This window comes from Maylandia zebra, linkage group LG10 (assembly GCF_041146795.1).
Source record: "Maylandia zebra isolate NMK-2024a linkage group LG10, Mzebra_GT3a, whole genome shotgun sequence".
Lineage (NCBI taxonomy): Eukaryota > Metazoa > Chordata > Actinopteri > Cichliformes > Cichlidae > Maylandia > Maylandia zebra.
The window spans coordinates 13,972,347-13,989,016 of NC_135176.1; the positions used below are offsets into that span (position 1 = coordinate 13,972,347).

Below are 16,670 nucleotides of genomic sequence, written 5' to 3' on the forward strand. Positions count from 1 at the left end.
ACATTAAAAAAGTCCCCGAACATTGACGATGTTGTGAAACTGACATTTAAAGGAAATCTTGGTCTCTGCAAACTTGTTTTGAATCTGTATGAAAAGCTGCACACTGAGGGGGAAAGAAATCCGTCACAAACGTGTACAGTACTGTGCAAAAGACTTGAGCCTGCTTCCAAGGAGCCAGACTTTCTTGTAACTTTTTAAAGTGGTCTGAAGAAGGTCTTTTAAAGTTTTTCTTTGGACATGTCTGCTTTTTTACTCATTTTAATCCAGTCCTAATACCTAGACATTTTCAGATAAGTGTTTTAAAGCTACTTCACACTAACAAAGGAATAAAAAAATAACAGTTTAACAGGCATAAAGTATTATTTTTGCACCAACAAGGTGATTCACAAAGAGCTGTAAACCAAAAAACTTGGCATAACTTGGAGTGCAGTGTGTCCTAAAAGACAAATGAGAAAAAATGGCATGTGGAGGACACAAGAATAAGTCGCAGACCTAAAAACCAAACAGATGGGCACTATATGATATTCATGTCCTTAAGAAATAGCAAAAAGTCCAGCAAAGACCTGACACAGGACCTGGCAGATGCATCTGGCCAAGTGAAGCCTCATCAGAAAGGCCATTCTTAAGAAACGGAAGTGGCAAGAAAATGTTGCGGTATGCTAAATTACACAATAACTGGACTTACAGAGTGATGGATCGAGATTTTGACATTTTTGGTTTAAGCCTTTATCAATATGTGCAGAGAAGTTCAGGAGAGAGCTACAGCACTGAGTGTCGACAGCCATCTGTCAAACACGATGGAGGATCTGTCATAGTTTGCCAGTGGAGATCTTGTCAAAATTGATGGAATCATGAACACAGAAAAGTACCATCAGATTATGATGCACAATGCAGCTATAATCTGCTTGGCATCGGCTTCATTTTTCAGCACGACAGTGATTCCAAAAACACTGGCAATGCAGTAAAATCATACTTGAATGAAAAACACACACACACACAGTGGAACACTATCAGTCATGGATTGGTCTCACCAGAGCACCGATCTCAACACTAATGAAGCAAGTTTTGGATCATTTTTACAGAAAATGGGGAAAAAAAGGCAGCCAACATCTGAAGAAGAGTTTTGAATGTCCTTCGAGAGGCCTGGAAAACTATTCTTGCAGACATTTAGAGAACTTGCAGGCAAGCTTGTCTAAGAGAGTTCAGGCTGTGTTGAAGAATGAAGATGGTCACACCAAATATTGAGTTTCAAGCTATTCAGACAAACTCTGTTTATATACCATGTTTGTTTGCAGACATTTCAGTCAATCGCCACACCATTTACCCTATATGCTTCATATATCCTATATAAAGAAGAAGTGAGAGTTGGTACTTTTTCACAGTACTGCATGCTGTACACACATGCGCCTTATGAGGCTTCAAAAACAGTTGTTTGTCAGCGAAAACAAGAACATGGTGAGATTATAAATAATTCTGCAAAAGTGAAAGGCAAGAATACTTATTGTTAATGGTTTCATCATTTAATTTTTTTCCCCAACAATGACTTGGACATCATGCACAGCTTTTTTTATCCAGTTTATGAGGGTATTTGTGAGTCATCAAATTCAATGCAACAGACTTTCACTGGTAGCAATACACACAGCTATTCAATAACTTATTTTTCTCAGGTCCTCACTGCTTGGCAACCTTCAGATTTGGAGCTTCGAGTTCCCTCATTGCGACAGAACTTTTTTTTCCCATTGATTTGCTGCTTCTTTTTTTTTTTTAAGAGTACAATTTCAGACACGACCATTTCAGGCAGTTTTTACCCTATTTTTCTTGATATACATCACTTGTTTATACTTTTGGGTAAAGCAAAGCAAATTAGAGCCACCACAGTGGAATCAATCGATTAATTGTGGAAATAATAGGCAGACTGATCGATAATCAAGATAAGCCCTGCAGTTTATTACGCTGTCAAATATAAAAATGTTCCTGCTGAGCAAGACATAATAATACAACAGTCTTAGAAGCCGAGTGGCAATACCACGAGAATTCAATTCAATTGATTTTCTCAAACAATTAAACAACGAATTAGCTCCTATAATATTTATCAGACTAGCCAACAGAAAAGAAACCTGCATTATTTTTTTATAATGTAATGTAATGGGTACCTTGATGTAGGGGTTCTCCATCCAGGGTGGGTTCGTAGCAGTGGCTTCGTTGGAGTCTGCCTCATAGTAGTAGAGGTTGAAGGTCTCCTTACAGCTACGGTGGTGTGTGCTCCTGGAAGAGCACTCCATCATGGTGAATCGCAGTTCCACGTACACCTGAGACGCTCCCCGTCGCTGGATGTAGCCACTGCGCAGCCAGTGGCTGGACGAACTGTCCGTTTGGCAAATCTGATTGATCCTTACGCTGTTGTTCTCCTCATCTAAACCGCTTACTTCCTCCCACTGAGAGCAGAGAGAACAAAGGGCTGTCAGATTGACCCAGATAACTTGTGAGCACAGAGTAGATTTACTTCACCTATAAAGACTTTCACTGGGGTATTTATATATTTATATAATTGGTCACATCAAAAATCCTATTCATCATAATAATGTTACAATCTTTTGTTGGCCTTCTGCACCTGTCAGAGGCCCGTGGGACAGATCTGGCCCACTGTGGATTTTAATCCAGCCCGAATTTGAATCTGGGTTGTTAAATCATTCCTCCCACTGAGCTCCAGCACAGCCAGTGGGAATACAAGTCTCACTTGTCAAACAAAGCACACTTCTGCAAACAGCATCGAGACAGACAAAGCTTTCACCTTTCAAACACATTTATAGCCTAAAACACAAGAATAAAGAGGGGATATCGCAAATATGAGTGAAGTAAAAAAAAAACTGCACAGAAATCTACATTTGTTGGGCAGCCAAATGCAACAGAAAAATGCTTTAATGTTTGACTTCTGAGTCAACAGCAAAATGTTCACCATCACTATGTTCCCAAGAGCGGGAAACAAGCAAGAAATTAACATACTCGGGGCAGAATTTAGCAGATTTGCTGAACTTGAGGCTCAGAAATTCGGTTATGTAAATATGTAAATCTTTAAAAATCCATTTTCAGATGATGTGTTGAGTGAGGCAGAATTGTGGTGTGAATGAATTACAGTGCAGCAGAGCACCGAGAGCCAGGTTTGAGACGCTGGAAAGAAGAATTTCCCTTCTAATCCCAAAAAAGAATAAATACCGTGGACTTTGGCAGCACATGTGTCTGTGAACAAAATGTTTTCTGTGATGAAGATGCACCGAATCTGTGAGGACTCATCTGGATTTGACAAAAACCATTCAAAGAGAAGTGTGACTTGAAGGCAAATGAGAGAATGAGCTACAAGTACACAGACAAAGTGCAGTTACATAAATGGGACTTTAAAAAAAAAAGCATATAGTGTTACTTTTAAAAAAGTAATCTAATACTTTTTACAAGATATAGATTACCTCCTGAAAAAAATAATTACATCTCTTTGGCAGCAAGTCACACCTTCTGTATTTAATAGTACTGAAGTCTCGACATCACAGTGGATGACATTTACGACATACATCCGGCACTGATGACATTTCAACAAATCTTTTACAATCATTGATTTTGCCTTGTTGTTTAGAGCCATTTTCACGCATGAACTGAACTTTACTAGACACGTAGAGAGCAAATGTCTAACGCAGTCAGATTGGACAATAAATGTTCTTTGATTTGCCAGCTATTTAGCATAAAGTGTGTGTTCATGTCTAACTGCACCTATGAGAATGATCCAGGTAAACCTCTGGTGGAGTCGCAGTCAGTAGGTAGCACACATGGCCAATCCAACTTAGACGAATACTATACATATACAAACACTGGCAATTTCATTAGGCACGTCTTCATGAGGTATCTAGTCAGCCAATTAAATGTCTGTATTTAAGCATCTAGACATAGTCAAGACAACCTGCTGGAGTTCAAAACAAGCATCAGAATGAGGAAGAAAAGTGATTCGAGTGCCTTTGAATGTTGCATGGCTGTTCTTGTCAGATGGATTGGATTTTTCCCACACCTCTATTCAACTGCTCGTTAATGCAAATATGTAATCATCCAGTGTAATGATGGCATCTTTATGCATTTAGGTATGTAGACGTGGTCCAGAGAACCTGCTGAAGTTCAAAGTGAGCAGAAGGTGATGTAAGTGACTTTGAACGTGGTAAGGTTGTTGCTGCCAGATGGGCTGGTCTGAGTATTTTAGAAACTGCTGTTCAACAAATCTGTGCCACTCTGCATCTATGCCACGCGTTCAAGTCAGTCACGAAGGTGTAAGGGGTCCAACCTGGTAACTAATGAATTGGCCACTGAATGCATCTGATGCTGGCTAATGCAGACTGTAAAAACCTAATAAATCATCAATGTTAAACCTAAACTAAAACCTGTCCTGCTTATCCATGCTGTTTGGCTTTAACATTTTACTTTATTTCTGACTGTTTGTGGACTTCACCTTGAAGGATTTTATTACTCTAACTGGACAACAAACGATCATAATTATTACTTCACTTTTTTCACCTTACTCCTTGTACTGACTTTTGGTTATCATCGTTCTTACGTACATTTTCGTTTTACAGCATCTTTATAGTTTGGTGATACACACTCTGAAGGAGCTTGTGCATTGTGCAGTGCATTGTGCTCCTGCTTGGAATGAAATGTAGTATAAAAATAAAGCTTTGCGTACACTTAATATGTGAGAAAGAGCAAGTGATTCATGAATAAGATTGTGAGTCGTTTCAGGACAGTCAAGTTTTAAATGGATGCACAACTAATCAAAAAGTTCAAAAACTGGGAGCCATGATCTCTGCACAAAGAGCGCAATGGCACTACCTTCAAATGTGCGCGTCTGTGTGATGGAGGCCCATAGATGTGTGTTAATATGCAACAGGGTCTAACTGTGACAGATTTAGTCGGAAGCACATCCCAGTTTCATTAAAACAATTGTCACACTCGCATCATTACACCAAAAGGTTTAATATGAATATTAGCTTTATTTGGCTTCCTCATGAATTATTAATGCAACAGTGACATTCAAGTATTTTTGAAATTGAGAAGCCAGAAATTTTTATCTGACTGGGTTGTAAGTTGCCACAAATATCTCCTACAAGGGTATCATAATCCTTTAATCCTAAAAATAAAGAATAATACAGTATCCCTTTTATGTCTGCACTTTTGAAGCAGACAGCTCGTGGCATCTCCCCACCGCTGCTTGTCATCATTGACTAAATCACGGTTTTATACTCTTTTGTGCCAAGGTAATGCTTAAAAACACAAGCCCGGCCACTCTTCTGACAACACAGAGCTTTTGATAAACTGCTTCAAATGATAAATGCTGTGCAGGCTATTTAGAGACAGTCTGCCTGCTTCAGCCTTGCATCTTAATCAAAAGCACAGACACATTTGTTGAGTATTTCAGTCCAGCACCAGAAATCCTCCTACCGCCATCACTGGGACCATTTTCCTTCCAAGGCAATCGGCAAGTTGAGCAGTTCTGGTCACAGACGCTGCTGGCAGAAATACCTTAGCAACCACTACTCAGCTGATCAAATTACAAATATGTCTTTTTCTGGCTGCAGGACCAAAAATTGCGAGCAGACTGTGACTTCGACTCCAAGGTTGATGAGATCTATCAAAGCATCTGCTTTCAATACACTTTAAATCCCACATTCACTCTGGTGTTTCTTTTACTCTGTCAGTTACCTGCCATATAAGGAAATCTTTTATAGCCAAAGTAACAAAGGAACAGCTGGAGGCCAAAAATCCCCAGTCACCACTAGGCTCTGTGGCAGGAATACAGATAACACAGTGAAGCTGAGGTTACATACCTGTGGCTTGGCATGGGAAAAGACGGTCCATTTGAGATCTGAAGTCTCTGTCTTAGTGTTCATCAGGACCTCTGCAGAAGAGATAAAAAAAATATATCACCACTCACAGCAGGAAATGTAAAAACGACACGTATAAGGCTCATTTACATTCAGAAAACACACAATCGAATCTAAAAATCACAGAGAGAACATATTTTGAGTCCCAAGCGCTCTGCAAAGTATCAGCTATGGCTTATGCTGGGATTAGTATAGAAGATGAGGTTTCACCAGTCAATTACATCCACAGAAACATTCCCACTACTCTAAAATTGTCTTTCCTCTCATGTTTGTTTTTATTCCCCCCATCTCCCCCCAGTTCCCAGCGACACGCCACGCCTGCGGTCGAACTGAACCTGCTCAAAAAAAAGGAGTCTGTCCAGGGAGAGCAGGGACAAGTAGAACAGCAGAATCGAACAGACTTACACAGATACGCACACGCGCGCATGCACAGGCGTGTGCACAGGCACACCAAGATTTAAGCCCTTCCAGTCACAATCTGTGATTACAATAGAATTGATTTTTTGTAATCTTTTGAGGGTTAGGCTGCCAGCTCACAAACAATCTGAGGACTTCTGCTATGATTCAGTAACCCAATAAAATCCGAGACCTGAACTGCGTGCAACTGGAAGCACAGTTTAGTTTGGGTGCAGGGACTTCTTTTGATGTGAGGACATCTTTTTTTTTTTCCCCTCCCCGCTTTAGCTGCATTAGCAGGCTCCGAGTCATATTTACACTGATGGGATGCGGTTTCTGTCACAGAGTGGCTTTTAGTGCCCTACCTGTTCCCCACAGAAGCTCATCCCAAAAGGGTTGCGCAGTTTGGTTTTACGAATAAACAGATTTAATGTGGCTACAAACCAAGGAGCGCTTCCATGAAAATGGATGCTGGAGGAAATGGGGGTTTCAGCAGGAGGTTTATCATTGGGGTTAGTAAGGTGCTTTGTTGAATTAGGCTTCCAATATAAGGCTCGGCAGTTAAGTCAGCATGCCATAACGCCGCAGTACACCCTCTGCACACACAGACAAATACAACGCTTCATCTGCCCCAGATCTCCACTTTTTGTGCTTTATTTTTTCCCCCACGTTTCGATTTTTGCACTCACACGTTTTCCCATTAGATCAATATCCTTCACATAAATAATAAAGCAGTGCTCGAATTCCTCGGAAATCCATACTTTCAAATAGAATTTTAATTTTAATAACATATCAATATCTTGCCTCGCATTGCTGCCTGTTCGTTTACCTCGAGCTGACAAACTCCGCTGAACAGCTCATTCAGAAACTAAACAATTACTCTGAATTCTCAATGAGGACAACGTGTTGCTTTTCTCAGTTGTTTAAGATGCGTTTCCACCGCCTACTCGCTTCAACATGTTGCTTTGTTTCTCAAAACATCTGCTGCGTACGTGTGTCATACAATCACGCATCCGGCATTAAACACAAACTCTGTGATTCCATCTGCATTTATCTAAAGCCCGTAGTTCTTCAATGGGGCTTCTTTTATTGCTTCAATAATGACTTCAGCCATTGAAGTTTAATAAAGGCTTATTAAAGGAATTTTCTTTTAAACTACACAAAACACACTACAAAACATCAAGAGTAGAAATGATTTCTCTCTTTCCTCTACAACCGTCAGCTTGTAAAACACAGTGGTTAATTATGATGAATTGCCAGCAATCTTATCATCAGATAAGTTTAAGCAAAAATGTGAGAACTATGTGAAGATTTGACTAGGCTCTGAAAAGAAAAAAGAAAACAAAACAGTGCTAGGCATTTATTTAAAAAAAAGAAGGAGGCTAATCAATAATAAAAACACTCATTAACTCAAGCCCTAAGTAAAGAAAAATACTTACATCTAATACCATTTCTCACACCACCATCCCCAGACTGATGACTAGCAGTGTCAGTGTGATAAATATTGCTGCCAAAATTATGAAAATTCATCCTCACAGTGTAATCCTAATATCGCTCTCTCAGTTACTTTCATTTTCTGTGGATGTTGTAGATATTGTGTTGCCTGTGAAAGATTGTGTACAGGATAAGAGGGTGTTTGGGGAAACCTTTAACACCGAACATTACGAGGACATCAAGGCTGTCATGGACTCCTCGTGCTCTTTGAATATATTTTGCAAAACACCAGCACTTGTAGTATTCTACAAAAATAACTCCAACGCCTACAGTTACTAATCTCTGTGATCCTGTGTGAAGTGAGAGGCAATCGCATTTACCACTTACCAGCCCACATCCCAGTGAAATACACACGAAGGTGCAAAAAGATTCTGAGGTAAAGCTGAATCTGGCTCCTGTTGTGTCAAGCGCTACAACTCTAGCTCACCAAGTCTTCATGTCCTATAAATCCAGACAACTGCCATTAATTTCTGCGGCACAGATTCATGACAGAATCACACAGTTGCTGGAGATTTGGTGACTGCACATCCACGATGTAAATCTCCTGTCCCACCAGATCCCACAGGTGCTCTACTGGATTGAGATCTGGTGACTGTGTTGAGACGATTTAAGCTTTAATAATAATAATAATAATAATAATAATAATAATAATAATAATAGATTGCATTTATATAATTCACACACTGGTGGAGGCAAGCTACAGTTGTAGCCACAGCTGCCCTGGGGCAGACTGACAGAAACGAGGCTGCCATATCGCGCCATCGGCCCCTCTGGCCATCACCAGTAGGCGGCAGGTGAAGTGTCTTGCCCAAGGACACAACGGCCGATACTGTCCGAGCCGGGGCTCGAACCGGCAACCTTCCGGTTACAAGACGAACTGCCAACTCTTCGAGCCACGATCGCCCTTGATGATCGCTTTGTCATTATCCTGCTCGAAGCAGTCATCAGAAGATGGTACACTGTGGTCATAAACACTCAGGTTGGCTGTGGGATTTGAACAATACCCAACTGATACTAAGGTGCCCCAAGTATGCTAAGAAAATATCCCCCACACCCTAGCGTCTGATCATTGCAGCAGAAATGGACACTCATTAGATTGGGCATTGTTTTTCCAGTCTTCATTGTTCAACTCTGGTGAGTTTGTGTGAAATGTATTCTCACTTTTCTGCTCTTAGCTAACAGGAATGGTACCCATCTGATTCCATGTTCAATGCCTTCAGAGATGCTCTTCTGTATTCCTTGGTTGTACCGAGTGATTATTTGAGTTACTGTCGCCTTTCTATCAGCTGGAAGCAGCATGGCCATTCTCCTCTGACCTCTAACATTTTCACCCACGGGAAATGCTGCTCACTGGATATTTTCTTCTTTTTCTGACCGTTCACTGTAAACCCTAGAGATGTGCAGGAAAATCCCAGTAGAACAGCAGTTTCTAAAATACGCAGACCAGCGAATCTTGCAGCAAAAAACCATGGCCACATTCAAAGTGAGTTAAATCATCTTCTTTCCCAATTTAAATGCTCAGTTTGAACTTCAGCAGGTTCTCTGGACCACGTCTACATACCTAAATGCATAAATATGCAGTCATTAGACTGGATGATTACATATTTGCATTAACGAGCAGTTGAATAGATGACCTTAACACTTTAATTGGGCGGTGATTGCGATTATATTATTAAGAGAGCAATATTTAGAATACCTTACTGTATAAAGGGGTTGCAGCTATTCAGTAACACTTGGTGTCCAAATGCTAGGTTGTGCTAAATCTTTTCTTTAATTTAAAACAACCAGTGTTTAAGTTCAACCTGTTTGGTGCTAGAGAATAGGAATCATCATACAACTAACCTATATGGTGATCTGCCAGAGAAGCTACACAGTCTCCACTCGTCTGCCTTGCCTGATGCCATTGGGCAGGGGAGGGGCGTTATAAGCAGGGTGTGAGAAAGCATAAGTGCAGTGACTGTTAATCAGATCGGCATTGTTATCTTTATAAAAGAAAAAAATTATCTCTGAGAAGTCCTACTTCTTTCTCTGACTCTGTAGTGACACAGAGAGACACACAGAGTAGAGATTAGTTACAGAAGCACCACCCACTTGCTTTTTAAACCTTCTGTTTGCCAGGTGAAGCCAATCAGAAGAAAGTTAAAAGGGGAGCTATCAATACGTCAAAGCTGCTCTACACAGCAGATCCAGGTGGAAAGTCACTGTTACCCTATAGAGTATCTGCAGTTGTGGCATCCCATTCAGCAAGTAAACTCTGGTAACCAGTGACATCCAGGAAGAGACTGGATGGCAAACAAGAATGATTTTGATTGGTGATGCTGGAAAGACGAGTGAAAGACAGCTGAAAAGTCTGGCATGGGTGATTAAGGCTAGAAACCTGATGTACACTATGTGCAAGAGGGCACCGCAACATGTTACCAATTACAAAACAGAATAATACCCCCAGAGTCTCCTGAAAGTGGGAGAGGACAAGAAGCTTGAAAGGTGAGACACAATGGTAATGGGCAGGACTGAAATACGACTAATGAGAAGAATTGCACAAACAACACCGGCGGAGACGGCACCAGAAGTCAAATACCACTGCGGCCATGGGAAAACGGCTGTGATGAGTCTCACAAAAAGGACAAATCTAAAATACCATAACCTCATCCAGGAGTGTGGAGAGAAAAGGTGTTAAGTATGGCTGTTTCCTGTAAAAGTGGAGTGTAGAGGTTTCCCAGCACAGTCGCACACTACAGTTGGAGTTTCAGGGAACAAGCAGGAAAACAGCTGTGCACAGGACTGGGGAAGCAGCAGAAAGAGCCTCTTGTTGGCTCGGGTATAAAAGGGAGGAGGGGGGTTAGAAGCCTGGAGCTGGTGGGCAGTGATTTAGCCACAACCTCTGTTTACTCATGGTTAAGGGCTAAAACACCCAGTGAAGTTTGAGCTGAAGACACGACACAGTCACTCTGTGAGAGGATGCATAAAGCAAGCAAATTATATACATTATCTATACTGTAATTAAGTTCTTAAATCTCAGTGCTCAATTTTTAAACTAATAATCTTATATAATTTATCTTTAAATAAACCTATTCTAAACACGCATATCCGCAACACCAAACACAACTTACAATAAATGAGTAACACAATAACAATACTATTATGAAATAAAAATAAACTGTTTCATCCATAACAGGTCACTCTTTGTTTCTTTGTTTTTTCCCATAATGATTTCACTGATCACTCAATCACGCCCACCACCGCTCACATTCTCTCTCCAGCTAATTTAATACATTTTCTCTGTGGCCAACACACACACTCAAACACAGAATTTTCACTCTTCTCGATCCCACTCTCGCCGCAGCACTCTCCCTGCTGTACACGCAAATTAGTCAAATCTTTTTTACTGCCTTCCACCTGCATATAAAAGCAAGGACATGGCATCACTTGTCATCAGCACTGCATATGCAACAGGTCATGCATCATATTGAGAAGAAAAAGGGACGTGGCTTTAGTATGGAACTATAATGTTTTAAATAGTAAGTTCAACATATGTGCAAATAATCCCTTTGAACTTAAAGCTCAGGTAAATCCTGAGCTTTTTTCCCCCTTATCTTGGCTCTGTATAATGTCATGGAGAGGGGACATCCTTAATATGGTCAAAACACACAGCTCTGAGTTTGGGTTCGGCTCCACCCACCTGGTCTTCAAACCTTCTGTTTGCAAGGTGCAACCAATCAGAAAAAAAGTTGGATTAAAGGAGGCTGTCAATAAGTCAAAGCTATTCTAGTAGAGCCCAAAAGTGAAAAGAGCGAGCTGTAAATGAGCATAACGGGTCCACTTTCGTCATTAAGTCCTCCTTTCTCATACCCCATTTCGCTTTTTTATAATCTCACAATTTTACACTCTTTGAAAGCTGAAGAAACACAACCGTGCTTCTCAGCCATTTCCACTTCAAAACCACAGAAGCCCACCAGCTTTCTAACAACAATCTAAGGTGACAAAGGAAAAGAAAGGAAAGCCTGGAGAGAGCAGAGAGGGGGAAAAAAAAAAAAAAAAGAGGGAAGAGGTGGATGAGGAGGATAATTGGATGACAAAGTTCAGAGTGGTGATTTCCCCACATTTAGTCTACCCTGAGTTCACTCCAGCATAATCTAAAAAACACCCTTACCACAAAGGCTATACATATTTCCACATCTCCACATTTCATATACACACCTGCCTCTGTGTTTATAATTATTTTTCTTTTCTTTTTTTTCTGAAGGAGTAGAGATGAAATCCCCACCCCCACAGGCATGGTAATCACTGTTTATCACTGCTCTATCATTAAGGTTTATGAGACAGGATGCGTGAGCGTGAGTGTTTCTATGAGATGGTGAGCGCTCCTATTATGTGCTTGCATGGCCTTGCCTTTCGCTGAAGTAGATACAGTCTTAAGCCCTGTTAGAGGAAGCTGGCTTTTCCCCTGCATTCTTTCAGCAGCGGCGACCACCCACCGCCGGAAAATTGCCCCCAGTGCTCGAAAAATGTAGGAACAATGAAAATTCGTCATCTGGATGAATTTTAACATCCAAAACAAACAACTGTACAGTAATTACAGGACAACTGTACGCAATACTAGACACCGGAGAAGTCTAAACTGATACGGGTGGTGGCGAGATGATTAGGCCTTAGCCTTCGACTAACAATTACAGAAAAAACACAGTATCAACATGTTAAATATTGTTAAGGCAAAAAGTTAAAAAAAAATATTGTGGAATCAAAAGAAAATGGGTTTAACTGTTCTATGTCAAAGCAAGACAACAACAGGGAGTGTTGTACATGCTTTTCTTTTGAAATGTAAAACCTGACCCTTCATTTTTTTAAATTGGGGCATGTACAGAAAACACCTCACCCCCATGTTCTATATCGAGCCGTGTTCAGGTTTCAAACTGCCTTCATATTCAAGATCTGGAGCCATTATAAATGACCCCCCACCCCAACTGCTTCATTCTCTATCCTTAACTTGTATGTTCATTCCTTCCCTGCATGCCCGTTTGCTGCCTATTTTCCACTCTCTCTGTGGCTCTGGAGTATGATAGGGAAATTATAGGCCTAATAACATTTGCCCTGCTTCAGCTACAATTAGACCTCATTTTAATTAAAGAAACAGAGAGCCAATTACCCTTGTACACCTGGCGAAATTGAAACAAAGGAGAAGAGCAGGGATAATGAAAAAGAGGAATGTGAGAAGGGGAAAATTTGGGATTCACAGATGACGAATGTATAAAAAGTGGATGGGCTCAATGTATTTTCCATTCCACAGCAACTTGCTCTGAATATTTAGCCTGTCCAGCTAACACGCTAACATCTTGATGTCATCTTGACAATTTATTTGAACACATTATCCTTTTTATATCACATCAACTGAACATATGATACCATTTTTCAGGTCTCCTTCCCTCCCAAGTATTCTAATCAATACACAAATATAATAATTAATAAACAGCTAAATAAAGGAAAGCACTTGGATACTACTTATTTGATAGTTTTGGAATATAATCTGCTGTCTTCTTTGTTTGATATGAAGGGTCGTTCTGTTTCTCGGTGGCAGCAAAGTAGATTCCTGATAGGAGTTTTTCTGTCCTCTGGCTATAACTGAGAATCTTCTGTTTATCAGGGGACACTGCTGGCACATGTAATTTTACAAAGCCAATATCCTGAAATCAGACATGATTGTTGCCCCGGAGCCATCTGAAAGCTACACGCTTCACATTTAAACATTCAGCGTTTTGCTTTCCTGCCAGGAATTAAGGCTGGAGTGATGGGTTACAATTGTCCACAGCAGCAGCTTAGAGTAAAAAGTCGCCACAGAGAATGGCTGACAGAGATGCAATACTGTTTAAAGATGCGATAATGGTGCACATTTTCAGACAGGCTCTCTGGGGACACAGAGATTGTTGCATTGGGTTGGTCACATGAGAAGTGTCGCATATTGTGAAGTTACAAATGCAGAGACTGAGGAGTACAATGCCCAGCTCCTCTGTCACCTCTACTCAGCTGGCCAAACACGGCGCTGAGTGGGAGGAATGAAGGATCGTGGGTAATGGGCTGCAAGGTGTTAAAGAGAGAGATTCTGAAGCTTACCAACCAATAAGCCAGCTTTAGATGAGAATATTGATAGCGCTGTCATGTCTGTATGATTAGCTAAGCTAAGGAGGTAGAAGTGACTGTGTTCCAGGCTTTACTGACAGTATGCAAGAATGATCATTTTTGGTACACCAAGCTTATCTCACAGTGCAAATGAAGACACGGAAAAGAAGGAAGAGGGGATTTTCCGTCACATTTCAACAGTTTATTGTTGTACGGCGAGTGCACGTGAAAATGAATGCTTAGCGAGTGATGAAATGAATGTATGTGTATAAAGCGTGTTTGTGTGTCTTTGACAAAGTTGTGTCTACTGGGATTAGACACCAGCTTCCTGTAGTTCCTGTCCTTTTCCTGTCTCCTGGTCTGGTGCCGCCAATGCATACATCATTCACGTGAACAGCAGCCGGGCAGGATACAGTTTCACTCCCCACCTACTGTATAACAAAGACCCCCTCCCCTCGAGGCACATGTGGATGAGCCCAGGTACTATAAGTAAGCCTCACAGGAGCAGTAAGATGAAAGAGCTGGGGAAGGTGTTAATGCTCGACACCTTTTCTCTTTTTTGCCCGCAGGGACGCATATCAATAAGTGTTGTGGTTGGTTTCTGTCCCAGGACAGGATGTGACCTAGTTAAGGAGGAAGCTTCAATCTGGACAGAAACCAAAAGAAGCTGGGAGAGAGATCAACGGTGCTCCGAATTAAACCCACTGACCCCAAAGCTCTGTGGATTTAAGACCAGGTCTACAATACCTGCCCTCTGAATGTTTTGGCTCCGGCTTACACGGTCACCTGAGATTTGCTCGACAGAATCATTATGTTAATCATTTCCAAGTGAAGGTGTATTTCCCCAGCGAATCTTCGAGTTCACGCTGGAGAACCGGTATGAAAGATCGCCCTCTCTTCCTTAGCTATTAATAATTTCACTACAACACTAAAACTGCTTGCATTGCTGAAGGTATGCCCTAATCCCTGGATAATTCACCTTTTAAAGTAAAACGTTTATAGCGTAAAGGGTTTACACATTCGCCTATCGAGCGAGAGATACCTGGTTTGATCCCAGGAGGAGACACGAATCCCTTTGAGATTGCGCCAGGAAGGGCATCTGGCATAAAAATACACAGACTCAAACATGCAGAGCTACCCTCTGTGGTGACCCTTTGTGAATAAGGGAAAGTAGCTTTTATTGTATGTCGCACCAGAAAGTGTTGGTTCTGAAACACAAAACAAATATTGATTTATAAGAAGGTAAAAGAATTCAAAGGGTGCACCTGTAATGCACTGCAATTCACTCTTAATTAACTGCGTTTAAGTGAAAAGAAAAACTGTTAACTTATTCAAGTCATGTCAGCGCGCAGCGGATATTTACCTCTAATCTCAATTGTATGAAAAAATTTTAGCCACGGCATAAAATGAGAGGTTAAGGTTAAGAGGATATGAGACATCAGCTTGCCTCCGTGGCTTTTTTATATTGCCACCTACGAATAATGAGTCTTGACCTGTGATGTCAACTGCTGAACAGCACTTGTGCAACTCAGACTCAAACAGTCCTTTTTTATCTCAAACACACAAAAATACACATAGCTGTGAGGTATATTCCCAAAGCAGGTAAACTAGAAGAAAAAAATCACTTAAGGAGATCTGACATCTACAGTGGGGCAAAAAAGTATTTAGTCAGCCACCGATTGTGCAAGTTCCCCCACCTAAAATGATGACAGAGGTCAGTAATTTGCACCAGAGGTACACTTCAACTGTGAGAGACAGAATGTGAAAAAAAAATCCATGAATTCACATGGTAGGATTTGTAAAGAATTTATTCGTAAATCAGGGTGGAAAATAAGTATTTGGTCAATAACAAAAATACAACTCAATACTTTGTAACATAACCTTTGTTGGCAATAACAGAGGTCAAACGTTTACTATAGGTCTTTACCAGGTTTGCACACACAGTAGCTGGTATTTTGGCCCATTCCTCCATGCAGATCTTCTCGAGAGCAGTGATGTTTTGGGGCTGTCGCCGAGCAACACGGACTTTCAACTCCCGCCACAGATTTTCTATGGGGTTGAGGTCTGGAGACTGGCTAGGCCACTCCAGGACTTTCAAATGCTTCTTACGGAGCCACTCCTTTGTTGCCCGGGCGGTGTGTTTTGGATCATTGTCATGTTGGAAGACCCAGCCTCGTTCCATCTTCAAAGTTCTCACTGATGGAAGGAGGTTTTGGCTCAAAATCTCACGATACATGGCCCCATTCATTCTGTCCTTAACACGGATCAGTCGTCCTGTCCCCTTGGCAGAAAAACAGCCCCATAGCATGATGTTTCCACCCCCATGCTTCACAGTAGGTATGGTGTTCTTGGGATGCAACTCAGTATTCTTCTTCCTCCAAACACGACGAGTTGAGTTTATACCAAAAAGTTCTACTTTGGTTTCATCTGACCACATGACATTCTCCCAGTCCTCTGCTGTATCATCCATGTGCTCTCTGGCAAACTTCAGACGGGCCTGGACATGCACTGGCTTCAGCAGCGGAACACGTCTGGCACTGCGGGATTTGATTCCCTGCCGTTGTAGTGTGTTACTGATGGTGACCTTTGTTACTTTGGTCCCAGCTCTCTGCAGGTCATTCACCAGGTCCCCCCGTGTGGTTCTGGGATCTTTGCTCACCGTTCTCATGATCATTTTGACCCCACGGGATGAGATCTTGCGTGGAGCCCCAGATCGAGGGAGATTATCAGTGGTCTTGTATGTCTTCCATTTTCCGA

General features: G+C 41.3%; 1 protein-coding gene across 1 annotated transcript in view; it reads right to left on the reverse strand.

Moving 5' to 3' along the window:
• Nucleotides 1-16,670, reverse strand: part of ephb4a (eph receptor B4a) — a 41,272-nt gene that overhangs the window by 12,299 nt on the left and 12,303 nt on the right. The window contains exons 2-3 of the mRNA XM_004563983.4: nt 5,856-5,926; nt 2,154-2,435 (exon numbers count right to left, since the gene is read on the reverse strand). Coding sequence (XP_004564040.3) covers nt 2,154-2,435; nt 5,856-5,926 — 353 coding nt within the window. The remainder of the gene's footprint in view (nt 1-2,153; nt 2,436-5,855; nt 5,927-16,670) is intronic.